We start from the raw sequence: 27070 nt of genomic DNA on the forward strand, positions 1-27070 counted from the left end.
GTTGGTTTGTTTGTTTTTTTAGAAGGCTGAGATTATTCCACAGTGGCTGAATCCATACAATTTAGTCATGTCAAAGTTTTATTAATTCTGCATTTCCTAACTGAGTTCCAGTGAAACTGGCTGATCTCTAAAACAGAAGACAATCTAGCTAAGCCGGGGGTGATCTTTATTCTATTTAAGTCATCACTAATTTTCTCCAGAATTGTTTTTGAGGAGTTTGAGCCCTAGTCCTTCCTTTTCTCTCATTCTTTAATTCTTATGCCTCTTCTTTTCTTCCCAAACCCCAATATAATTAGCAAACAATTTTGTGTTAGCAGACAGGGAGATGTCAGTTTATTTTCAGTGAAATGCCAGCTTACCTCAGTTTTAGCCCAATTAAAAAAAAAAAAGCAGCAGCAGCTTTCTGTTCCATTTATGTGGGCTTTCCATGGCTGATGAATAGCAGGACACAGGAAAAGGTATCTGCAAAACCGTTCAGTATCTCCCCACGCCCATCCCACCCCCCTCCAGCCTTCTATTTGAGGTTCTGAGTGGGTGAAAAAAGGAACTTCAAAACTGAATGAAAGACATTGGCAGGAGTGCACTCCTTTGGTGACGTGTTCATGGTAAATGGCTGTAAAATGACATTGCCATAACTAAATGGAGTTTATGGCCCTTTGGGGATTGTGCTTTTCAATCACATATTTCATGGGGAATATCCTAGGGAAGTAAATCCAGGAATTGCTTTATACAGCAAAAGGAGAAAATTTAAGATTCTTGTTGCTGCTGCACAAGGACTAGAAAAAACACAAGCTTGAGATCTGTGGCCTATGACTTATTTTCTTAAAGAAGGACCACCAACTGGTTTCCTTGATGATCAGAACAAATGTCTTGACAATGCCCTTCCTGAATGGTTCCTATGTGCCTATGGAAGTGTTTGGAAGCATGTATACATTAATATATGTTAGCATCATAGTTCATCATGATTCTAGCTAGCCTTAATCTAGCATTTTAAAGTTTGCAAAGCACTTTAGTTGTAGTATCATCTCATTTAATGCTCACCATAACCCTAGGAGGTAGATACTTATTATTAGCCCTATTTTATAGATGAGGAAACTGAAACAGACAAAGGTTAAGTGATTTGTTTAGGGTCACACAGTTAGGATTTGAACTCGGGTCTTCCTGACTTCTGGTCCAGCTACCTCATCTATTTGCATCTCTAGAGGGCGGAGAGATGGTCTAGAAGCCAAGGGGAGAGAAAGATCTGCCTTCAAGTGCATGCCCCTGACATATACTAATAGTGAGACCTTGGATAAGTCACTTAGCCACTCTGTGGACCAGGCAACTTCCCAAGATTATAGATTGCAAAGAAATTATTGATTTGTATTAATAGATGGATCACTGATCTGGTATAGAGTATGTTACCACTAGAGGTGTACTACATAAAGGAATTTAAAGTCAAATAATTATATTTAGAAGGGAAGGAACACAGGGCAGGTAGGTGCTTCAGTGGATAGAGAGTTAGGCTTGGAGACAGGATGTCTTGGGTTCAAATGTGGCCTCAGACACCTCCTAGCTGTGTGACCCTGCACAGGTCACTTAACCTCTCATTGTCTAGCCCTTACTGTTCTGCCTTAGAACCAGTACACAGTATTGATTCTAAGACAGAAGATAAGGATTAAAAAATTAAAAATAAGAGAAGGGTCACAGGAATACACACAGTCTCACACAGGTAGATAGTTATCCCTTCTACATCATGACTTTTCCCCATTGCAGTTTTGCTAAATCATGGGTCAGCATAAGAAATTAAATGGGAATTTGAGGGGGAGTTTCGTGGAAGTTACATGCAATACAGAAAAAGTGTAGAAACTGTGAAGTGTATACTCAACCCCAAATTGACAATAAGCTACTATAAACACCCCATAAAAGACAAATTTAAAAAATCAGACTTCTCCGGTATGAAGTATGAGCCAAAACATTTTATGTGGATTTTCCAGATTGTGGGGGTGTTTTGCCACTAACCCACACAATATCTATATAGTTACCCCTTCCATAATGATTACAGATACTATATATATATATATATATATATAATTATAGATAAGTTATCAAATAGTTATCAATAGCTATATAGAGTTATCTATAGTTATACTGTATAGTAGTATTATATTTATTATTATATAGTAACAGTAGTATTATATATTATATATAGTAGCATTATATATGTAGACATACAACATTATATATATATATATAGCACATAGTGAACATAATATATATATGTATATATTTGTATGATGCCAACTATGTGTCAGGCATTATGCTAAGCATTTTACAAATATCTGATTTGATCCTTCCAACAACTGTAAAAATTAAATTATGTTTCTACTAATAAAATTATATTTTATGAGGTTTATTAAGGATTATTAGAAATCAAGGAATAAAGAAGATACAAAATAAAAACCATGCCCATGGCTGATTAGTCCATTTAAAATCCCCGCACTTATCTTACCACTATACTTGCTACATCATTGCAAAGGAAGGAAGGACATGGGAGGCGTTACTGCCAGTTAAATACCAATTGTGATCTCGCCAATGTGGAGACTCAGGTGAGATTATAGGGAATTCTGGGAAATACCAAGGACTTCTGGGGATTGAAGTCTAGGGTTCAAAATCTCCATTTTTACACAACCCTAGGAGGTAGGTAGCCTTTTGAATTCTATTATACAGATAAGGAAACTGAGGCAGACTGCAGTTAAGTGACTTGCTGAGAGCCACACAACTAATTAAGTGTGGGTCAGTATGTCTGTCATGTGCCAAGCACTGAGCAAAGTGCCGAGAATACAAAAAGAGACAAAGTATATTCCCTGCCCTCAAATTGCTCATAACCTAATGTCTGGGGATGGAGTTGGACGGAAATCTTCTTGATTCTCAGCCTAGTACTCTCTCCACTGTGCCTTCCAGTTGCTGTTAAGGGACCTTAATTGAATGAATTATGGTTCTGCTCCTACTTCTTTTTCAAAGTTAATTGCTTGTGCTTTTTCTTCACCTAAATTATTGCTTTTGGTTAAAGTCATTGCTAGACTTCTGATCCAAAGAATGGATAGAATTGAGCTTTCAAATGGACTCTAAAAATAAAAACAGAAGAAATTAAGTTTATTGTTACAAGAATAGGGCATATTTTAGAGTTGATTTCATAAGAGCAATCATCTGATAAATTATACTTATTTGCTCTAATCAATTCAACAAGCATTTATTAAACACCTATGTACAAAGTACTGTCCTAGACACTGAGAATACAAAGATACATAAAAAATGCATCAAAAAACTCCTTCATGGAGTTTACATTCTATTGGTGTGATCACATTTAAACAAATAAATAGAATATAACGGGGGGGGGGGGGGAGGGAGGGAGAGAGTACAAACTAGGGGGATCAGCAAAGGTTTCTTGGAAAAGATGACCCCTGAATTGGACCTAAAAGTGATCTAAAGATTCCAAAAAGTGGAAGCAGGGAAAGAAAGAATGCTAGATGTAGACAACGACATGTTGTGCAAAAATGGGAGAAAAGTTGATGGGTTCTGAGAAGCATAAACTAGTTCGCCTCTTAGGTAGAGTGCATGCATGGTATAAAATATCAGAATTAGGTTGATATCAGCCTATGGCAAAAGGAGTTTTTATTTTGTCCTAAAATGCTGAAGAGCTAACGAAATTTCTATTGCAAGGAAGTACGATGAAGAAACCAGTACTTAAAAAAAAATTTTTAGCAGGTTCTGGGTCTTGAATTAATAAATATTTGACTTTGATCTATAATGATACCTGTGGGAGGAAAGAAAACAGAAAAAAACAGAACACATCAGTAAATTGAAACTTAAGCCAGTATAGCCTTAACCAAGGTAGACTTATTATTAATAAATTAGTGGCCAACAGATATTCAGTTCAAAAATTTGGTTCTTTTCTCTGAAAACCTCACAAATGTGATTTTCATTTTATTTTGTTTCTTTAATTTGTAGTAATATCACCCAATCTCTCAACAGAAACAAAGGAAACCCCTCCAAATATGCACATAAATGTGAATTAAATACATTGTTTAAAAAATGCATCCTTTAACAAACTGGTAACTATTTACTCTGGTTCCTTCACAAGAATGAGTTTTTACTCATGGCAAATAGGAGTGCCACCATATAGTGCCTACATGGCTTAGGGCAATTGACAGATGAGAAAATGGAAGTTCAATCTGAACTTCCATTTTCTCATCTGTCAAGTGAATCTAGTTATTCTAGATAGTCTCTGAGGTCTTTTCTTGCTCTAAATCCAGGAGGGAGTTTGAATGGTAGTCTCAGAGACATCTTCATTATATGACCACTTTTCATGAGTTTTTGCCAACATATGCCATGGCACACCAAAGTGGGGAAGGGAGTATTGCTTCGGTAGACCAAGTTACTAGCATGTATCCTGGTTTTAGAGAAAAGAGCATTCCTAGTTAGCAAAGTTGTTGGCTCACAACGCTAATGAGGCCAAGGTCATGATCCCAGTTCCAATGTGGGCCATTTGTCTTGGCTTCATGCCCCAGTTGCAGGCTTTGCCCCTGAGCACACAAACAGCTGAGACACAGATGCATGCCTTTGGTTAAAAGGAGAAAGGGTGAGATGCAGTGATGATTGGATCAGCATTAATCTGTTGTTCCTGGAAAAATAACAGAAAACACACATTCTGTTAATGACACATAAGTCAGCATCTTTGTATGCATGCTGACATTCTTCATCAACACTCGTGTGCCTTCTTCATACTCATCTCAGGCATGTCCTTTTACTGCTTGTATAACCTTTCTACTCAGCGGAACTCCAATGGAAACCAATGATCTGACCATTTTGGAAGTTGGCTAAGAAGAGCTTAGAAAATCTTCCTCTTAAATGGAAAGGAGACATGAAGGCAGTGGATTTTCAAAAATCTTTGGATCTTTGGAAAGTTTAGGAGCCAGGCATTCTAAATACCACTGGCCAATTTCCTAATCACCCAGTCTCGCTGCTTCAGCATCATCCTTGATGTCTTCCACTTACTCCATAATTCCAACCTCTTGTCAAGTCTTGTCAACTCTATCTTCATAGTATCTTCTTGAATATGTCCTCTTCTCTTCCCTCATACAACCGTCAATGTAGAATAGACTCTTATCCCTCTTTGGCTGATGTAGCTTTCTAAATTGACCATCCTGCCCCAAGTCTCTACCATTTGAATCCTTCCAAAGTGATTTTCTTAAAGGTTATGTTTAACCATGGCCCCCTTCTTTCCCTTCACCCTATACTTAAAAAACTCCAGTGGTTCCCTATTATCAAGTATAAAAACCTCCCTTTGGCATTTAAAGTCCTTCACAGTCTGATCCCTTCACAGCTTTCTGTGTCTTATCCCTCACTCTCCTCTCACACTCTATGACCTGACAGCACTGGCCTCCTTGCTCTTCCTTTCATAATTAACTTTCCTGACTGGATACAAATTTGAACAGGCAGATTCCCAGGCCTGGAATGCCCTTGTTCCTTACCTCCAACTCACTGATTTGCTTCAACACTTAGATCAGATTTCAGCTTCTATGGAAACCTTTCCTCTAGATACTAGAACCTTCCCTCTGAGAGTACCATCTACTTACATTTTATTTCTCTGGTATATCTACCTGTATTTTCTATATATCTATACCTATATGTATATCTATAGCTATTTCTACCTATATTTTCTCTACATGTATATATCCATATATAGCTATTTCTACCTATATCCTCTCTCTCTCTATTTAGTTTTTTAACCTATATTTTCTTTATATATCACTATTTCTACCTATATTTTCTCTTTATATAACCATTTCTACCTATATTCTCTCTCTCTCTCTCTCTCTCTCTCTCTATATATATATATATATATAGTTATTTATACCTATATTTTCTCTTTATATATCTATCTATTTCTACCCATATTTTCTCTCTCTCTCACTCTATATAGCTATTTCTACTATATTTTCTCTCTATATAATAACTATTTCTAACTATATTTTCTCTCTATATAGCTATTTCTACCCATATTCTCTCTCTCTCTCTCTCTCTCTCTCTCTCTCTCTCTCTCTCTCTCTCTCTCTCTCTCTCTCTCTCTCTCTCTCTCTCGCTGTATATAGTTTTCTACATATATTCTTTCTCACTCTTGTTTTCGATTTGTATTTTTTTCTCTATTTACCTGTCTATCTATAGCTATTTCTATGTATATTTTCTGTATCTCTATCAACATTACCATTGTTTGCATGTTATATCTTCAAGAATGTGAGCTCCTCAAGGGCTAGAGAAATTTTTGTTTTTCTTTTTATCCCCTGGGCCCTAGCATAGTGTCTGGCCTACAGTAAGTATTTAATATAAGCTTATTGACTGACCCAGTGTGTGTTCTGATCATCACTACCCCATTTCTCTGTGTGCCTCCATTTGTGCATACCCTGTTTTCCTTTTCATCACCTCTGGGTGCTGCTGCTCAAGAGAAGTCAAATGGATGTTCCATTGCTGGATCTTTCCCATCTGTTCTAATTCAGTATTTATTAAATACCTACTATGTGCCAGACACTGTAGATACAAACAGTAGACTAAAAGCAATCTCTGTCACCAAGGAGCTTACATTCTACCATCCTGTGGAACATGATATATGTTTTTGAGTTGAATTAAGTGTCTTGGAGGTGCACAGAAGGCATTGGTTCCTGCTTAGAGGTATGCTTTTTAAAAAAATATTTCCCGAGAAAATGTATTATTGTCTTTTTCCCCCTAAACAATTTTACAGTATGCTGTTCTTTAGGCTTTTTGTTTCATGCAGAGGCTCTCACTTTTGATGCGGTGATATCTGGGGCAGTTAGAATCAGATAAATTCATAATTATAATGCAGAGCATTCCCATCTCAGTTTTTCTGCTCCACTTTTGCAAGGAGAATAGAGCTAATCCACAGAATCTATGATCTCACTAACACTGTTGTGCATTGAGCGTTGAGTATTAGACTTCTTTGTGAGTATTAAGAGACATGATACTCTAAACTAACATTGTACATTTTACTTTCAACTAGCTGCCGCAACCTCCAGAAACGGAGAACTCGGTAGAGGTGTGTTGCTAACCTGTATATGTTGTGCTGACAAATATGGGTGTTTCTAAGTTGTCTTGGTTGAGTGTCTTAATTGTCTCAGCAAAATCCATGTCCCCGAATTTTGTGAACTCAAGGGAAATATATAGTTTGGTTGGAGGGGCTTGATGGTTCCTGGAAATTCCATTGATATCTCGGTGTAGAAATTGACTCCTTGGCCAAAGAATCCCTTCAGTTCGTAGGGTGGGTATGTGACTTCTGGGTCTTTAACCTAAAATTTGGTATCTGATATAATGTGGCAGCGTCAACAATCTTTTAAGCTGGAAATTGTTTTCCTTAGATGTGTTCTGGGAGTTCTCCTTTGTTTTAGGAGAATTAGGGGTGCCTCTCTTTGGTGCATGCAGAGAAAAGTGCAGTTTCGAAGTGCATCAACACTTCAGCATAGAAATACCATTGGTAGAGATACAAACACACACAGACCAAACCCCCAGGATTTGTGCTCCCTCTTCTTCCTGTATCTAAAGAAATTTCTTGAATGAGGACTTCAGGGTTATTTAAGTACTTGAGGTCTTTAGGAAATGTTTTTCTTCTCTTATTGGTAGAATTAGAAAAATTTTCCCAATCCACTAATGAAGTAACCAAGGAGTTTATATTATTCACAACAACTTAGCCAAGATCTTGCAAAAAACAAACAAACAAATAAATAAATAAAAACATAAAGGTCCTTATAGTTTATGTGTTTAATGTTAATCAGCCTTTTTCTTGCAAATAAGAGAAAGCCCTGCTAATAAGGATGAGTTATAATTAAATAACTGCACTTTGCTCATTAGTGTCTGTAGGTGTGCATGTGTGTATATGTATGCACATGTGTGTAGATGTCTGTATGTCTTTATGCATGTGTTATAGAATGATGCATGTATGAAACACCAAGGATCTGTCCCTCCCCTCCTTTTTTCAATTTTGCATTACAAATTACTATTAGATTATATGAGGAAGCCCTGTAGAAGTTCTCTTTGAAATCTGGCAAAACTTACGGACCTCATGGTCCACTTATTTTAAAGAGGATACCAGAGCGGGCCAAATTAGTTAAGCATTGTCTGAAGTAAATGAGCACTCATTTTGTGTGATCCGGTGGTGTCTGTTCCTTTTGCCTTGCTCTTATCTTGGCTGTATGACTTGCTCTCAACAATTTTATTACTAATTGATGCTAAAGAGAAGGTGTTTCTTTAGTATCATACTTAAAATGGCATTTCTGCATGCTCAGCAGGAGGTTGATCAAAGTCTACCACTGAGGCAACTGGAAGACCATAAAAGGGTATGTATATGGTCCCAAATATTTGGAGCTAATCCCTGTAACATCTCTGTCACTCTCTCCCTGTCATTTAAAGCAAGAGTTTAAAAAATGATGTTAAGCATTTGATGACAGTTAATCATAGGTACTAATGTCAGTGAGACAGATTAACTGGAAAATCACCTTGGATTTAGCAGATCAGGAAACATTCCTAAGAAATCCATTTCACAAGAATGGTAGGAAGATGCTAGCACTTGCTATTCCTTTCCATTGAGCTCCTCCAATGAGGCAATTTGTTTTAGAGAAGCAACTTGAAGTGCATTGCCAGGGAAAGAACATGAAACCTGGAATTCCAGAACCTGAGTTCAAATTTTAACTCTACTGTTGATTACCTGCATGACTTTGGGCAAGTTAGCCTTTGGTGTCCTCAACTATGAAGGGAGAGGATTGGACCAGGGGGACTCTGAGGTCTCTCCAAGCTCTAAATCTGGATCCTTTGATTGTAACTTAGTGTGTTCAAGGAATTTCCCAAGAAAAATGGCAGTCAAGTTCAAATATCCTCAAATGTGGGGTTTAAGTGGCTGACTGTAGAGAATATAGGTATGGTGATGGAACAAGTAACCCTGTGTCCAGTTGTTTTTCATACCCCAACAAGACTCTTCCTGCCCATCATCACCACTACCAAACTATCCTAAAACTATCCCGGCTTCCTGCTCTTTGGAAGTACGGATGATATTCTACATCTTAGGAATTGGGTACTGGCATTCATCATTTCCCTCCTTAATGCCTATTCCTAGGATCAAGGCACTTAGAGCTGGGAGAAATTTTTGAGAAAAACCATCTGGTCCACATTGCCCATTTCAGAAATTACAAAATGATGAGACAGATGACCCAAGAACATATAGGTAGTCTGTGTCGAGAATTTGAACTCAGCTCTCTTGGATCCTATTCTTTCTCTCAAATCATACCCTGACACCTAGCAGTCCCGTAAAAGAAAAGGGGATTTGGGGAGAGAAACCTGTTGCCCAAGGGCCACCGAGAAGAACCTCATGTGAGACAACTGCTACTCCTGAAACATACTTGAAGCCCAGTGCTTTCTCTTCTTAGGAAAAGCTTAGCACAGTGCCTCACCCATAGCTGGCACTTAATAAGTGTTTCTTGGTTGGCATTCATTCATGAGAACTCCCATACAAGCTTTTAGGTCCAAGAAACAAAACAGGCATTCACTGGCTAGACTCTTTGAGGCTCCATTAATCCCAGAGTACCACATCTCCACCTGGGGAGATGACCCTCAAGATTGGGCAGATGCCAGTTGAATAGGGATGAATGGAGGAATCTCTTCTGGTGACAGATATGTGACTACAGCTAAATGTTTTTCCTCATGACACTGATTGCTCTTCACTAATATTCTGACTTGACACCTAATACAAATGAAACTGACTGTTGTTGAACTTTCTTTCCCCTAGGTAATGTGTGTTGTATTCCTCACTGCAGTCAAACATCTGATATTTGTTTGCATACTGTAGGTGTTAAACTGCTGGAAAATACTAGCATTATTTTTAAAGAAGTGTTTCACAGCCAACTGTTAAAGCTGAAGAAATGACGTTATTTGGGAAGTCATTTTTTTCCTGCTCTGCCATCAGATGGCTCAGTCTAGTGTATTGTGAGCAGCTCAGGGCTGTTGAGTAATTTATGTCAAAACAATTATGAAGGTTCTACCCCACCACATTTAAAGGCCCCTCAAGGTAAACTGTTGACTGTAAGAACAAGAAGCTCTTTAAAAAGCCACTGACCCTCATTGGGTAAAAGTTCTCACAGTAGGAATTCACCTGGCTTGTGGGGGACAGGAGAGTGTGGGAGCTGCTTTTTATTGCTGTCACCTTTTAAGGAAAATTCTTGCAACTGGTTCCTTCCTTCAGGAAGGCGATGGGCCTTGTCCCTCGTCTTAACATCCCACATGTACTTTTCCCCCCAGCAGATTGTGACAATTCAACTTTCACATTCCGAGTCGGGAGGGGAGAAACAAAAACCCACGAAGGAGCCAGAGAGCATTAATTAAAATGAGCCCAGGAGAAAATAAAAGTTGTGGGGGAACATGTTTTCATAATGAGTGCATTTCACGTTATTCTCATATAGGGGGGAAAAGCATACCATTTGATGCGTCAGTTGCTATGGTAACTGCTAGCTAGGGTTTTCAGTAGAAGAGAAGGGAAAATGGTAATGTGAAATCCCGCTATAACTTAAGTTTGGCATACAGGATGCATAAATGTTAAGTTGGCATTTAATGAGTACACACATTGAAGAATGGCATGTGCTCTCTACTTGCCTTCCTTTTGCCTAATTTGAGCCTAATTGCATAATACATCATTTACCTACCAAACTGAGAGTAGCTGGAACCCAGGTCACTGTCACCTAGATATTAGAGAATGTAAAACCTAGGAGACATCTTAGAGATCATTCATTCCAACCCTCCTATTTTTTGAGTGAGCTAAGTGAGTCCCAGAACAGGGAAGTGATTTATCCAAGGTCACACAGCCAAGTAATTGTAGAGTAGGATTTAATCCCAGGTGTCCTGGCAGTGCTTTGTTGCTAAAACCCCCCGTACTGCCTTTCACTTCAATGTGCTGATTTACTAGAAGCATGTATTATAGTTATTCAGCTTTAGCTATCTTTTTGGAGAGTCATGAGCCTAGTATGCCCCCCCACACTTTCCTTCCTTTCTTCTTTCCCTCCTTTCTTTCCATCTTCCTTTCCTATCTTCCTTCCTCCCTCCTTTCTTTCCTTCCCTCCTTTTTGTATCTTCCTTCCTCCCTCCCTCCCTTCCTTTCTTCCTTCCTTCCTAGGTTCCTTCCCTCTGGCTTGGGCATTGTACCCCCAAAACTATAGAAGTGTTTCAGGCAAACTGTAAACAGGGAAATTCCTTTGCTCCCTTCTATCCTTGTAACTCCTAACCCCAAACATCTAATAACTCAGATAAGACCCTGAGAGGATTATCCTCCTTGGATTGTTCTTTAGATTTGAGATGGATAGAGAAATGTACCTCCTTGATATCATCATGTTGTATCTCAGACATCCATCTGTCCTCTAAACTATGAGGGTGTCTCCCTATGTCTTCAGGCAAACCTTCTCCCTGCCCATGCCTCAGTGCATACAACTCTAGAGTCACATCTTCACAGTGGCACAAAGTCACACCTTCAGTGTTGTAAAGAGTATAAAGACCCTAGAATTCATGTCATCTGAGAACAGCTTTCCTTCTATTCTGTTCCCCCTAGGAGGCAGTCTTCCTGTTGAGATTCAAAATTACCTTATAAATTAATAAATTAATCTTTTTATTTTTAAGCTAAGTTTGGGAGTCTTGCATCCTTGCAAAAGGTACCCTTCCTGAACCCCAGAAGTTTACCTCAAGTCCCCCACAACATCTCCTTTCTCCCTTTCTTCATTTTATCCCTCCTTCTTTCCTATCTTCATTCCTCCCTCTCCTTTCCTTCCTTATTTCATTCATTCTCTCTTTCTCTCCCTCCTTTTCCTTCATTCCTCCCTCCCTCCCTTCTTTCCTGTCTTCCTTCCTTTCTTCCTCCCTCCCTCCGTCCCCTCCTATTCCCTCTATAGTCCCCTTGTGTTGTTTGTAGCTGATTAATTCAGGAGGTTAGAGAGCAGTTGAGGGTACTTAATGAGTTCCAGATCACAGATTCAGTCCTCATGTGGACAAGTAAGCCTAGCTCTGTCCTGTGGCCAAAAGCTGAATCCCTGACATTGCCAGTCACCTCACAAATGCCTGCTCTTGGGCCCCAGAGTTAGAGGCCAGGATGGATCCATGCTGCCTCTCCTATCACCACTTCTGTGAAAAAAAACCTCAGGAAACACATTGTGTTGGTGGCAAGTCTGCAACTGCCTCTTTGTTCACTAAGAACAATGCACTTACTGATCCCTGTTGCTTACAGCCCAGAGGAGGCTGCTTCTTCTTAGCAGATTCTTGTAAGTTCTCTGAAGGAGGGAGAGGAGGGGGACTTAATTCCTTGAATTGGCTTTTATTTAACCATCAGGTCCTTCAAATGTATTCAGACTAACTCTTTGCCTCCTTCCCCCTCTCCAAAGTGCCCTCTACCAGACACTGTAGATTCTTCTGCATAACAACCTAAAATCACACAGCAGGTGAAAATTTCCAAAGTAGCCCTAAGACTTAAGAAAACCTTGACAAGTCATCCCTCCCCCCTTTTGTTTTTCTCAGATATTTGCCTTCAGGTCTTCAGGCTTCTTCTGGAGACTTGTTAACATAGCACTTGAAATTCTACTGACTCATGTTACAGTGGCAGGTCTCTTCAGAAGAACTCTTGGGGTTCTATTTCTGGCCCTGCTCTGTTTTCAGCACCTCTCCTGCCTTGCTAGACTTCTCACTTAGTTCTCTTGATGATATGTCAGAGGTAACATCATGCCATACTACTGCCTTGCCCTAAAATAGTTCTGTGGCAAACACGATAGCCTTCAGGTCGGGAGGGCCCAACAAACTCAAGAGGTGTTGGAGGGCCCAGCGTTGTTGAGGAGAAAAACCCCATCCTTTCCTGCCCCAGTTTGTCAAAGCAGAAATTCAAGAAGTAATACTTGAGCACCTACTGTGTGTGCCCAGTAAGTAGCACATGGGCACTAGGTCCTAGGGATATGGACATCATTGCTGAGACATAGCCCTTTCTTCATGGAGTGAGGCATAGGAGGGAGCTAGGATGGACCCAGTTCTAGGACAGAAAAACTACATTGTGGGTGAGAAAGAAGAATGGCCTGTGACATTTAAGGGATGGAAAAATCATTACTTGCTTGGGCAGGAAGAGAAGGAAGGCCCTTAGAAGGTAGCATTTTGGGTTGGGCTTGAGAAGATGGATAGGATTTTTAAATGCTGGAAATCAGTAGACCTCGAGAACAAAATGCAGTGGGGAACAAAATGAGGCAGGGAGTCTTGGGAGTTGATGTTGGCAATGTAGGATGATGTCAACTTGGGGTAGGCTCTAAAGCCAGGCAGAAGAGTTGGGAAAGTCAGAAAGGGAGTAGCAACTCTGGAGTCAGTGAAAAGTTATTTAGACTTTTGATCAAAGGATCAAAGCATCAGGAAGTTTGATAGCAGGTGAAAGATGGTTTGGATATAAGGGAGCAGGGTAGAGCCAGGAAGACCTGTTAAAGAGGCTATTGTGATAATATAGAAAAGTGATGATGAGGCACCAATATTGGAGGAGAGAGAGAAGAGGAAGAATAAAAAGGAGATAATTTGACAGGACTTGGGATTTGGTTCGATTTTAGAAGTCAGAGCCAAAAATAATGTTCAAAGTTGATTGGATGTAAGCTTGTGTCATTAACAAAAAAAAAAGTAGAAAAGAGAAGGAGGTTTAGGAACCAAGAAGGTTAACACAATTTAGACTTCAACTCGAGGTACTTCTGAGTTTTCCAAGGAAAGAAGTCTTATGGAAAATTGGAGATGCAAGTTTGGAGCTAAGGAAATAGATTTCCAGGGCTGAAAAGAAAGGGTTGGAAGTTATCTGTGTGGAGGTATGATAGACGAAGGAATGAGAGCAAAGAAGATTGTCAATGTAGAAAGGAGAGAAGAGGGTCAAGATTTGAACCGTAAGGGAGATCCACACCAGAAAATCCTGGAGAGAATGAGAAGCTAGCAAAGGAGGCAGAATAATTTAAAAGAGAGTAGTTGGGGGAACCTGGAAAATATAAAGCCTCCAAAACCAGAGAAAGAAAACATTCAGAAATAGGGCCAGCCCATTAAACAAATATTCATTAGGTACTGATCTTATTTAAGAAAGCACCTTTCCTAGGCACTAAGGATGCAAAGATGGAAAAAAGTGGTCCATTCCTTGCCTCAAGGAGTCTGTTCAGTGGGGAGGAGGAGAGAATATGACAAAAGCACAAATAATTATAAGTGGTAGACCATATTAGGGTCAAAGGAGAGCCGGGGAAAGGATTTAGATAAATTTGAGGGAGAAGATATCTCTTTCACCTAAGACTTCATTTAGAAAATAGCATGTGATTTGGGGTTTGAAGTAAAAGAAAGACTTCAAGACAACAGCTGTTCAGATGAGAGAAGATGAGCATCCAAACTAAGATGGTTACACTGGGAACAGAGAGGATGAGGTGGAATTAAAAAAAAAAAACACAAAAAACTAAAGAGGTAGAAACAACCAGTAACTTTCTAGATATATAGGGACAGGAAAGAGTCAAAGATGATGTTACGATTAGAATTCTGAGTGACTGGAAGGATGTTCATACCATATTGACAGAGGCTTGAGAGTTAGGATAAAGAGCTGATTTAAAAGTCAACTTTGTCAAATGCTGCTGAGAAGTCAATTCAAGGCAGATTTACTAAATGCTTTGTATGTGTAGTTCAGTGATGGGAAGGATGAAAAAAGGACTATTTGATTTGAAATGATTAATGGTGAATATTCTATATTGGTCAACTTTTAGAAAATTTTCATTGAACAGCAGGGATATAAATCAGTTTGCAAGAGATTAAAGAAAAATTGAGAAGTAATGAAGTGGTACCATTAAGATTTTGATATGTTTTTCAAGAAATCCAGCAGTAATAGAGAAGGGAGATATGGAATATAGGATAGCTGAAGAGGGCAAAAAACAAGTCTTTATTAGGATTGTATACACCTGAGTATGATCAAACCAATGGAGATGAGGAGATTAAGATGCATATGAGAGATCAAATCATAAGTAGAATAGCAGGAAAAGGTTCTTGCACCAAGGCAGGGCTTCAAAAGGAGCGGTGATGTTGCTGGCACATTTGGAAAGGGTGGCTGAAAGGATTTGGAGAGGCTACTGAGTCAGTCTTCTCTGTGAAGTAGGAGGTTAACTCACCAACTGTAGGCTTATTGGGTACCATTGTTGGCTGGAAGAAAGAAAGAGGAATAGGGAAAGTGAGGTAGGGAGTCAATCGGTTAAAAAATAAGAAATTTAGCCAACAACAATGGGCAGCCCAGAATACTGACTAGAGACAGAAGAGATGGTTCTATTAAACTAGGGACACCATCAAGAGTTATGTTCCATGATCAGAGTGTCTTTGACAATCTTTTGTCTAAGAACTTCATTATAGTTGGTTTTTTGTTTGTAATTCCCCAGTGTTTGAAAGACTGAAAGAGACAAGAAGAATTACTACCCACTTTCTAACGTGTTTAGGCATGAACCTATTTTTTTTAATATTCTGAATTCTTGTTAACATGTTGAGAACATCCGCTTTGGCTAGAGTAATATTTGAACATGTTCCATGGAAACTGATTTGTTACATTTTGGACCTACCTAAATGTCAGTGACACCCCAAGATAAGCTCTCTAAAAACCTAGAAAATGCATAGTAGTTGTCAATCTACATTGATAGAGGACCCTATGCCATTGAAATCAGAGACCTCAACTCGCTCCCCCACCCAAGAAGAAAATATCACATGAACATCTTTTAAAAACAAGATTTTTTTCCCTAGTTGCCTTTAGATGGAACTCTAAAACAGGAACTGTATTGCCCAGTAAATTGGTTCAGTCTTTTTGGAGAGAAATCTTGCAATACGTAACAAGCTATAAAATTGTTCATACCCTTTGACCTGGTATTTTCACTTTGGGGAACATGTTCCAAGGAAATAACCCACAAAAGAGAATAATTTGTACCATGATGTTCACAGCACTATTTATAATAGTGTGAAATTGGAGACAGCCCGAATGCCCACAACAGTAGGAAAATGGCTAAATAAATTATGGTAGGTTGATGTGATGGGTTCCTACTAAACCATGACAAATGGCTCAGGTGTGGTCTATGTCGATGATGCGTGTTGATAATGATAACTCTGGGTGCCAATGCACAAACTGATGTGCAATACCTGTGTACACTGGTAAAGATTAGAAGAGGATTGAGAGGGATGTAAATGAAGTTTCATGTTCGTGAGGTAATCTTTCAAAGTTGCTTAAGAGTCTAATAACGATGCTATTCTACATAGTAAAATCATTCTGTGTAAATGAGCCTTTCCTTTTAGTCTTTGCACTTTGTACAATCTGACAAGAGTATTAGAAAGACGAAACGTCCATTGGTTCTGCTTGGGTTATATGGTTTTGTCACTTGGAAAATATTGAGCAAGCTAACCTGAAAGTTGGCAAGTGTTCCTGCTATGTTTTCCCCTAGTAAAACTAGGCCAATTATGACTGAGTACCCCTGTGTCTTTTGAATATTAGTTGCTCAGTTATGCATTAAATTCAGGACCTGATTTCATTATCCTGTTTGAATTAAGGGTGAGGCACTCAGGCAAATTTTGGTCAACCGTTACTATGGAAACATCAGACCTGCAGGAAGAAGAGAGAGCCTTACGAGCTTTGGCAATGGCCCGCTATCTCCAGGAGGACCTAGCAAAGCTGGGGGAGGAGGTAGGATGCGCGGTAGGCTAATTAGTGCTATGTGTGACTCTGGATTGCCATGTTGTATCTGCATGTTTCTGCATAACAGATTGAATATTTAACAGGTGAATTTGGGCTGTGTGGGGGTGTGGGGAAGGGTTGTGTGTTTTTTTTTTTAAGCAGCTCATTATTTCCTTAGCATACATCCTGTTGGGGAAAAAGAAAAGCCTGTAAATATTTTCATGCAAAAGAAAGTCCTATTTTCTTCTCTAATGGAATTAGAACATTCCTAAGTTGAACCAACATTTCCCAAGTGCTTTAAGTCTTTTACTTTACTAGATCATATTCCTTTCCATGATATTTGAATAATCTGATAGACTTGACTCTATTCCCCATCCCTAACAAGGAGCCTTCCTGTTAATCAATAGAATTAAACAAGTAATTACCGATGCAGAATATCATGGGAGTGAACAACAATCAGGCCTATACATACTTGCTTTCCTTAAGAAGAAATTATTTTAAGTATCTGGCCTCTTATTAAATGAAATATCTGTAAAGCACACTTAGCACAGTGCCTGGCACATAGTACGTCCTTAATAAATGCTTCTTCCCTTTCCTTAGAACAAATTGGGCTACATCTCCGCAGAGTGCATTCCAAATGCCTCGTTAAAGTTTAAAATTAGTTTTCATAAGCACCCTAAGTGAGAGGTGCTTCAAAGTTGGCCTCTGTTATCTTCTGCCATCCTATGGCTTATTTTAGAGCCTCAGCAAAGGAGGGTTTAATAGATTTGTCCTCACCCTCTTCCTACGAGTGATATCAGATGTATTAGAAGCAAAGATCCGAAGGAAAACAATCTGGGTGTGATTTCCTGAAGTCATAAAGCGTAAAGGGATGTGAACCAGGCAACTAGACTACCTGTTGTTTTGGAGCCTCCCTAACCATAGAACTATTGTGTTCAAAGGAACTTTTACAAGGTCTATGAAAATATCTTCCATCTATTTTATGGTGGCCTTGAGCGATTAGTCACTTTCAAATCACAGATAAGCACAGATTTGGGAGTTCTACGAAAATTACTCATTGAACAAGCATTTATTAAGCTATACCATGTTCCAGGCACTGGGGAAATTAAAGGCAAAAAAAGAACAGAGTCTGCCCTCAAAGAGCTTACATTCTGTTTTGGGAAACAATATGTCACGTACATATTTGTTGATATAACACAGCATATAAAATTGTATAATGTATAAAATTAAGCTATATATATAAAAATAAACAGCGTCCTCTAGTCCAATCCCCCCATTTTACAGATGAAAAATCTGAAGCACATTGGAGGAAAATGACTTGTTTCTTAGTTAATGCTGATAGCTTGCATTTATATAGTGCTTCAAGTAACATTTGCCAGTTTCCAAGGTATAAATGTTCACCCTAAAATTTAACTATGGATTTGCTCCAGTGGGTGGGACCTCACTCCTGCATACCACTGATGAAAACATTTGATATATAAATACAGACATAAGATATGCTGTGTCTCCTGGAACCAGAATTTCAGTGAAAACATGCTAGTTGAAGAGTCAGAAGAAATGGGTTCAAATCCTACTCTGCTACTTATTGTCTCAGTGACTTTGGGCAAAGTACTTTCTCTAAATCTTTGTTTCTTCATCTGTAAAAAAAGAAGGGGTTGTAGTAGATAACTTCTAAAGTTCCTTCTGCCTCAGAAGTTCATTTCTAATGAGTTTATTCTGTCAATGCCCCAAAAGTTTAGAAAGTGATTATGTGTTGAATGGACTTAGATACTGGTCTAGAGCCTCAAACTCCATCATTCATTGTGCTCCACCTTTCTAGGGGGAAGTTCAGCATCCAGTACCATGAGCAGAGGTGAAATGAGTTTGGCAGATGTTCAGTGCCATCTGGATAAAGAAGGGGCATCCAATCTCGTCATTGACCTCATCATGAATGCGTCCAGTGACCGAGTTTTTCATGAAAGTATCCTGCTTGCCATTGCACTCTTGGAAGGTGGAAACACGACTATACAGGTAGGGGGGTTGTTCCCTGGTGGGGCCAGTAAGGTCCAAGGACAGTAAATGCCATTTACTTCCTGTGTCATAGAGTCATCAAGTAATATTAATAACTCTGCCCAAACAACAGACGTGCTGCTCTGACGCTGCAGTACTTATTATACCATTTATTCTGGGTACAAGATCGGGTAGTCCTCAAAAAAACAATCCAAAATGTCATCTATTATAGGACCCCACCCTGAAGTCTACCTGACATCTGCCCTTCTGGGATTATTTTACACTCTTCTCTTTCATGTTCTCTATTCTACAATAATTCATACTTTTTGTATTTCAGAATTTGCTCTAAAACAAGCATGACTTTAGAAAATAGATGAGAATCTCATTTGAAAAGGAAATTTGTTCTAAAAGGGAATGTCCCTGGCATTCGGATGAACTCATTACAAAGTGACCCAAAAAAGTCAGGCACGTCTATGTGATTTAGGTTCCTTTTTTCCTCCATTAAAAAAAGACAGATAGATTGAGGGATAGATAGATAGATAGATAGATAGATAGATAGATAGATAGATAGATAGATAGATAGATAGATTGAGAGATAGATAGATAGATAGATTGAGGGATAGATAGATAGATAGATTGAGGGATAGATAGATAGATAGATTGAGGGATAGACAGATAGATAGATTGAGGGATAGACAGATAGATAGACAGATAGATAGACAGACAGATAGATAGATAGATAGAGGGATAGATAGATAGATAGATAGAGGGATAGATAGAGGGATAGATAGAGGGATAGATAGAGGGATAGATAGATAGATAGATAGATAGATAGATAGAGGGATAGATAGATAGATAGATAGATAGAGGGATAGATAGATAGATAGATAGATAGAGGGATAGATAGATAGATAGAGGGATAGATAGAGGGATAGATAGATAGATAGATAGATAGAGGGATAGATAGATAGATAGAGGGATAGATAGATAGACAGACAGATAGATAGATAGACAGACAGATAGATAGATAGATAGATAGATAGATAGACAGACAGATAGAGGGATAGATAGATAGATAGATAGATAGAGGGATAGATAGATAGAGGGATAGATAGATAGAGGGATAGATAGATAGAGGGATAGATAGATAGATGGATAGATAGATAGATAGATAGATAGATAGACAGACAGACAGATAGATAGATAGATAGATAGATAGATAGATAGATAGATAAGAGACTAGCTTAAGTTCCAGGTATTGTTGCTTAAATTAATTCAAATGCCTTTAGTTTCAGAGTGCATGTGTTCTATGGAGGAGAAATGAACACCAATAAATGAGAGTAGAAGGAAAATTCAGGAGGAAGAGAGAGAGCAGGGATGTATGGAAGTATCAGGGAAGGCTTGCTGGAAAATAAGAATTCTCAGAGTTAGAGATGAGGAGAGAAAGTCTTCCAGGTACATATTAGCTATGTAGAGGAAGGAGAGACTGTGAAGGATGGGTTGCCTTCAGTAATATTCCATTGTGGCTGGAATGTCAAGTTTGAGGAGAGGAGTTGCTTGAAACAAGACTGGAAAGGTAGTTGGGATCCAAATTCTAGAAAGACCTTAAATACCAGTTTGAGAAACTGATATTTTGTTCTAGAGGCAGTAGGGAGCCATAGTAGGTTCTTGTTCTGGGGAGTAGTATGTAATCACATTTGGGTCTTCTGAAGGTTTTTTTTTTTTTAATAACTGTATAGAGGTTGGATTGGAGGAGAGAGAGACTGGCATTGGAGAGATTGACAGAAGACTATTGCAATAGTACACAGAGGTCATGAGCAAACTGATTTAGGGTAGGAGCAGTGGGAATGGAGAAAGAAGGACGAATTTGACAGGCTATAAAGTCTGTTTGATATACTGACAAGCCCCAAAAAGAGCTGAGGGGAAAGGACAAACTTAATTCAGCTAGACACTTGGAATCATAGATTGAAGCTTATTCATCCCCAGTTACTGGTCATCTTCTGGATAGCCTTAAAAAAAAAAAAACACCTTGCTACTTGGATCAGAGAGAATACATTGGAGGTTTTATCTCTGGAATTTCTGCCCTGAGACACCAGATTTTTAATTGGTGACTGCCTCACCTAGTCTACTCCTTTTTTGTTGTTGCTGCTGGTTTTTAAAAAAAATTTTTACTTTTAACTTCTGTCTTAGAATCAATACTAAATATCAGTTCGAAGACAGAAGAGCAGTTAGGGCTAAACAACTGGAGTTAAGTGACTTACCCAGGGTCACACAACTAGGAAATGGTTAGATTTGAACCCAGGATCTCCTCTCTCTAGGCATGAGTCTTTATCCATTGAGCCACCTAGCTGCCCCTAGTTCACTCTTTCGGGCAGCTTCCTGCCATGGTTCACATCACCTCTCATTCCCCATTTTTCTCTCCAGCTTTGCCAGCTGCCTGTCTGCAGCAAGATTGCCACCCCACTACCCACCTTTACCATAGCGAAACCTGATTAGTTACGTAGGAGATTGGGGGAGCTGTCAAAAGCATAGAGAAGTTGTGAGGAGGGAGGCAAATTTGAGAGGGGTGGTGAGTCCAACTGAAACAATAACTGGGCATGCAGTAGAGGTATCTATATTTGGAATCTGGATCTGAGGGCAAAGATTGGGGATATGTATTTATATATAAATCTTTATTGGGGTAGCTAGGTAACGCAGTGAATAAACCAGGTCTAGAGTCAGGATCTAGCCTCAGATACTTTCTGGTATGTGACCCTGGAGAAGTTACTTACTCCCATCCACTAGTCCTTACCACTCTTCTATCTTAGAGTTGTTACTAAGACAGAAAGAAAAGGTTTAAAAAAAAAAGAATCATCTTCATAGAAACAGGTAAGTGAAGGCAAGGGAATGGAGGAGATTTCCAAGAGAGAATAGAGAAGAGCGCACAAGAGAGCGTTTTAGGGATCGCCACACTTATGACAGAAGAAAGGAAGAAGAGAAACCAGAAAATGAAACTGAGAGGAAGGGTGTCAAATAATTAGAAGGAGAACAAATCCTGAAGAGATGAAGGGAGGAGCAAAGGGGAAGGTGGTGGTTAGCACTGTCATATGAGGCAGAAAGTTCAAGAAAGATGAATACTGAGAAAGAGGAATTGGATTTAGCAATTAAGCCACCTTCAGCCTTTGAGAAAGCCATTTCCATATGATGGCAGGGATGAAGCGAGATTTTAGGAGAGTGATTCATTGGAAGCAATGAGTACAAACTTCTCTTTCTAGAAAGTTAATGGTAATGAATTATAAAAAACTTTTTAACATGTAATTGGGGAATATTTAACAAAATAAATAAAAGTATATTTTTAAAAATTAACAGCCAGAAATTTATTGGTAACACAAAAAAGAAATATAGAGTGATAAGTGGTAGGCTTAAAAGAACTCTGTGCCTCAGGGAATAGAGTTTTGGTTCAAGAATAGGGAAGACCTGAATTCAAATCCGGCCTCAGATACTTCCTAAGTGTGTCATCCTGGGCAACTCCTTAAACTTAATCAGCCTCAATATCCTTTCTGTAAAAGGCAGATAGTAATGGTACCTATGTCACAGGATTTTTTTGAGGACCAATAATATTAATAATTATGACATAGCTAGCATTTATTTTGCCCTTCAAAGTTTGCAAAGCACTAAACCTACATTATTCCATTTGGTCCTCACAGCATCCCTGGTAGGTAGTGCCATTATTATTATCCCCATTTTATAGACGAAGAAATTGAGGCTAACAGATTAAGTGAATTGTCCCGAGTCACACAGCTAGTAACGATAACTGAACAATTCTTTACCCACTGTTGTCATTTAGCTTCTTCTCATAACCTGGAAAAAGCATTTTGCAAACCTTAAAGTGCTGTATTAATGCATGTCTGTATGCAGACATAATGAAGTCAGGGAAGAGGGATTAAAGATGAGGGGGAGAAGTGATGATTAATGGGGTAAATGCCAGATGGGATGAGAAGGGATGGGATTGAACTCACAAGTAAAAGAAGGCTCCCCCATCCTTTGGGATCAGAGGGGAAGAATCAATGGGTGGGTGAGGGCAGAGTGAACTGGGGTGTGGAGGAGGTGATGGAGGGAGCTTATAACAGATGGCCTCGATCTTTTCAGGAAAAGAGAATGAGTTCAACTTTGAACCTGCAGAGTTTAAGACGGTGGCAGGACATGCAGTCCTTGTCTTTGGCAGGGGTTGGGGAAGGATGAGGATAGACTAGAGATTTTGAAGGGAAAAAATCTGGAACCACTGGGGGAATGTCTGATCCAGAGTCAATTTGAGATGAATGAAAGGATTGCTCTCAACAGTGGGGCCCTGTTAAAGTTGGCATGAGTTTGTTGTGGATTGAGTCAGTGTGGTTTCATGGATTCCCAACAGTGCTCTGGAGTAGAAACAGAGGAGGCAGCTGGTGGGAGTGACCCTGGCCTGGGGATTGCCCGAGTGGGGACCACTGAAGGTCAGTGAATCAAGGATGAGTGAGAATGGCTAACTCCAGGGCAAGAAGGCAGAGGAAAGAAGTAAAGCCAAAGCATGGCTCATTGCCTGGGAGATTACAGGGGAATGGAGAGATCAGAGCTTCCTCCTTAGCCAACTTCTTGGCTAACCAGATATTTCACAGGAGAGGTCCCTAAGCGACCTGTTTTAATGAAAAGTTGTAGAGATGTGAGTTCTAATTGGTGTGCCAATTATTTGCATACAAATGGTACTTTTATTTTCAAGTGTTATTAATCCTGCTTCCTCCCCACAATCTCTTTACCATTATTAATTTAGGATAACTGTAAAAAGAAGATTGACTTAGCAAGTGAACCTGTTGGCAATGATTACAAATTGCAAAGGGCAAAATGTGAATTAGTAGTTTGCTTCCCCACCATTCAGACTTCAAGCTTTATGATTTAAAAATGCATTTTTAAATCCTCAGAATTGAATACTCACAAATTGGGAGTTTGTGATAATTAGCCTCATGGATCAGATTCACTAAAATCTTATACTTGTGGGAATTATAGTGAAGAAACAAGAAGAAAGAAGGCTGAATTTGAAAGAGTCCCTATGCCCTTATTTCCTGTGTAAACCTGTCACCAAACCACTTGGTACCTCAGTTTCCTCATCTGTAAAATGAAGAGGATCAGACTCAGTGGCCCCCGAGGTCCCTTCTAGACCTAAGCTTATGATCCCAAGAGAAGTATGTTCCTGTTGCAAAGGTGTATGAAATCTTATCCTGGATGTGGCTAAGAAATAGCTTCACCAAAAAGATAACTAACCAGGTGGACGGTGCCTGATCTTCAGGAAATATTAAAAAGGATCAGATGATTGTTATGTTCAGAAAGTCTTGATTCATGTGTTCCTTGATTCCTACAGGAGCACCTGTAGCATTCAGACTTTTTCCTGATTAACGAGCCACGTGACTTCACTCTGAGCACATTAGACATTGTACAAATGATAATTTTGAGTATGGTTTTTCACAGTCGCTTGGTGACCGTGTGGCACACTGAAGCTGTTTTTCCCCCTTAGTTCTTCATCTTTTCAAGTAATTATGAATATTAGCTTCATGTTTTCACACATTTATTACTCATATCCACATGCTTTGGTTTCAGATGAAATGCCAGGCTTGATTTGCATCAGTTATTATTCTTAGAGAAGGTGAAATTATTCAGTTTCATGGGTGAGTTTGAAAAGTACTTCAGGGCAGGCTATTCAGTCATCATATTTATATATGCCCAGAATTATTGTAGAATCCTATGGTTTTGTGGTATTTTGAAGCCATCCCATTGGTACTTGGGTTCCTTTTCCCAGCCTCTGCCCTCAAGGGACTTATACTCTACTGGGGGAGAAAAACACATACATAGATAAGTAAATGCCATTAGGCTGGATGTTGAGCAGTCTGCTCAGGGAGATCCAGAAAGACCTAATAGACTATTAGAGGAGGGGTCACTTGAGCTGATCCTTCATGGAAGCTAGGTTTCTAAAAGGTGGAGGACAAGAGAGAGCATCCCAGAAAAAAGGGGGCAAACTGTACCAAGGCAATATGTCCAAAGAAGAGCAAGTAGAGCAAGTTGAGTAGAATGGTAGAACATGTGAGGGGGGAAAATGTAAATCAGACAGAAAGAAAAATTGGAACCGAATAACAAAGGGCTTTAAATACCAAAAGGTGGAGTATGACAGTTGTCCCCAATGGGAATAGAAAGCCTCTTCAGCTTCTTGAGTAAAACAATAACCTGGTCAGACATGGACTTGAAGAATTTCAGCATGGCACCCATAAATAAAAGAAGGAAGAGATAGGAGTGGGGAAGATTTATTGAAAACTGTTGTAATAGTCTAGGTGAAAAGACATTGATAGAAGCCACATGAATGGACAGGATGGGGATGAATGTGAAGAATTATTTTAGAGGCAGAGTCAATAAGACTTGGCAGCTGGTTAGAATGGAAGGTTTGGGAGAGGGAAGTAAAGGATGATGCCAGGCTTACAAATTTGGGTGATTCCAAGGATAGTGGCACCTTTGAAAGAACTAGGAGATTCTGCCCTGGAACTAGTACATAGTATTGATTCTAAGATGGAAATGAGGAAGGAAGGAAAGGAAGGAAGGAAAGAACTAGGGCAGTTATTAAAAGGTATGAATTTAGAGGAAAAGACAGTTTCATTTGCATATGTTGAATTTGAGATACCTTTGGGCCATATGAGTAGAGATAGACACCAAGTTATTTGTTATATGAGACTAGAACTCAAGAGAGAGATTAGGTCTGAGTATATTGATTTTGAAGTTATATACATTAAAATGATCATTGAACCATAAGTTGGAAACTGATGATCTCATTAAGAGAAAGCATATGGGACAGTGAGGTAGCTGAATAGATAAAGTGCCAGGCTCAGAGACTAAAGATCCTGGTTTCAAATCTAGCCCTAGACATTTCCTAGTTGTATGACCCTGGGCAAGTCACTTGACCTGTTACCTAGCCCTTACCACTCTTTTACTTAGAACTAATACTTAGTATTGATTCCAAGAAGGTAAGGGGTTTTTTTTAAGAGCAAGTATAGCAAGAGAAAGTGTGCAGGTGTCAGGGAGTAGAATCTTAGGGCATCCAAGTAGGGAAGAAGGCATTGGATGATGGTCTTGCAAAGGATACTGAGAAGGAATAATCGGTCATACATATAGGTGGGAAAAGAACCAGAAGCATCTCCTTTCTGGCATTGTGAAGCAGGGGGAAATGATTTCCTCACTGCAAATAAATGAATTCCATATGGGAATTAAATACAGCAAAGTTGCCATTTGACTTGAGGTAAAAACCACAGAATATGATTATTAATGAGTACTTTAGTGCTGCAATTTATTCATTCAGACCAGCAGGTAAGAGTGAGTTTTATCAGTGAGTCACTACCCCATTATCTTTTCCCTGTCAACCTGACACACATTACTGCAACAGGAAGGGAGATGCATTGTAGCCATGAGGGCTTCCCTGGAGTTACTTATGTAATAAATGGCAGACAAAAACACACAGGACTTAAGGAGTGCTGAGCTATGTGTTGTGCCTGAATGGAGAGCCCTTCTTCTCTAACAGGACCCCTTTCAAATCAGTTAGGCTTTGGTTGACTCTTCTCCCAAAGGTTTAAGACATTCTTTCAGAAAGCTCTTAACCACCTCCTTTGTGCAGTTCAGCTCAATACCAAGCATTTATTAAGCATTTACTCTATGCCGAGGATATAAAATGAAGAAAACAAAAGGCAGTTCCTTGCTTTCCAAGTACATTAGACTATGCTAGGTGCCTGGGGAGATACAGAGATAAAAAGACTCACTTCTTGCTTTCTAGGGGTCTCCAAATGAAACAACATGTCACATTTCTTCAATTACTCAAGAGACTATCATTGGAGTGAGAGGCAGGTCAGTGGTTGAATGGTTGGAGAGTCAGACCTAGAAATAGGAGGTCCTGGTTTCAAATTTGGACTCAGACACTTCCTACCTGTGTGACCACATGCAAGTCACTTAGCCCCAATTACCTAGCCCCAACCATATTGCCTTGACACTGATATTTAGTATAAATTGTAAGGCAGAAGGCAAAAGGGTTTTTTTAAGTAGTTGAAGTGATTATTTAATTGTCCTACTAGGTTTTTCCTTGGCTAGTAGTCAGTGTATGTTGGGCAATTAAAAAGATTTGGGAAAGGATAGGGAGGGCTCTGGAAGGAAAGATTGGAGGCAGGTGATTCTTTGTACACAGGTTAGATGTGATGGTGATGTCCAATATCAAAGCGTAGCCTCTGATGTAGACTGAATGTTCAGGTCAGAGAATGTTAGCGGAGGAGACAAATGATGGCCAAAATCATTATCGGG

General features: G+C 39.3%; 1 protein-coding gene across 11 annotated transcripts in view; it reads left to right on the forward strand.

Moving 5' to 3' along the window:
- Nucleotides 1-27070, forward strand: part of ITPR1 (inositol 1,4,5-trisphosphate receptor type 1) — a 410117-nt gene that overhangs the window by 241084 nt on the left and 141963 nt on the right. For 4 of the 11 annotated variants that reach the window (XM_056804557.1, XM_056804556.1, XM_056804560.1 and 1 more), the window contains 4 exons: nucleotides 7055-7090; nucleotides 8334-8384; nucleotides 16627-16759; nucleotides 18570-18760. In XM_056804557.1, the coding sequence (XP_056660535.1) occupies nucleotides 7055-7090; nucleotides 8334-8384; nucleotides 16627-16759; nucleotides 18570-18760 (411 nt within the window). The remainder of the gene's footprint in view (nucleotides 1-7054; nucleotides 7091-8333; nucleotides 8385-16626; nucleotides 16760-18569; nucleotides 18761-27070) is intronic. The other 7 variants (XM_056804565.1, XM_056804558.1, XM_056804566.1 and 4 more) reach the window with 5 other exon arrangements.

This window comes from Monodelphis domestica, chromosome 7 (assembly GCF_027887165.1).
Source record: "Monodelphis domestica isolate mMonDom1 chromosome 7, mMonDom1.pri, whole genome shotgun sequence".
NCBI lineage: Eukaryota > Metazoa > Chordata > Mammalia > Didelphimorphia > Didelphidae > Monodelphis > Monodelphis domestica.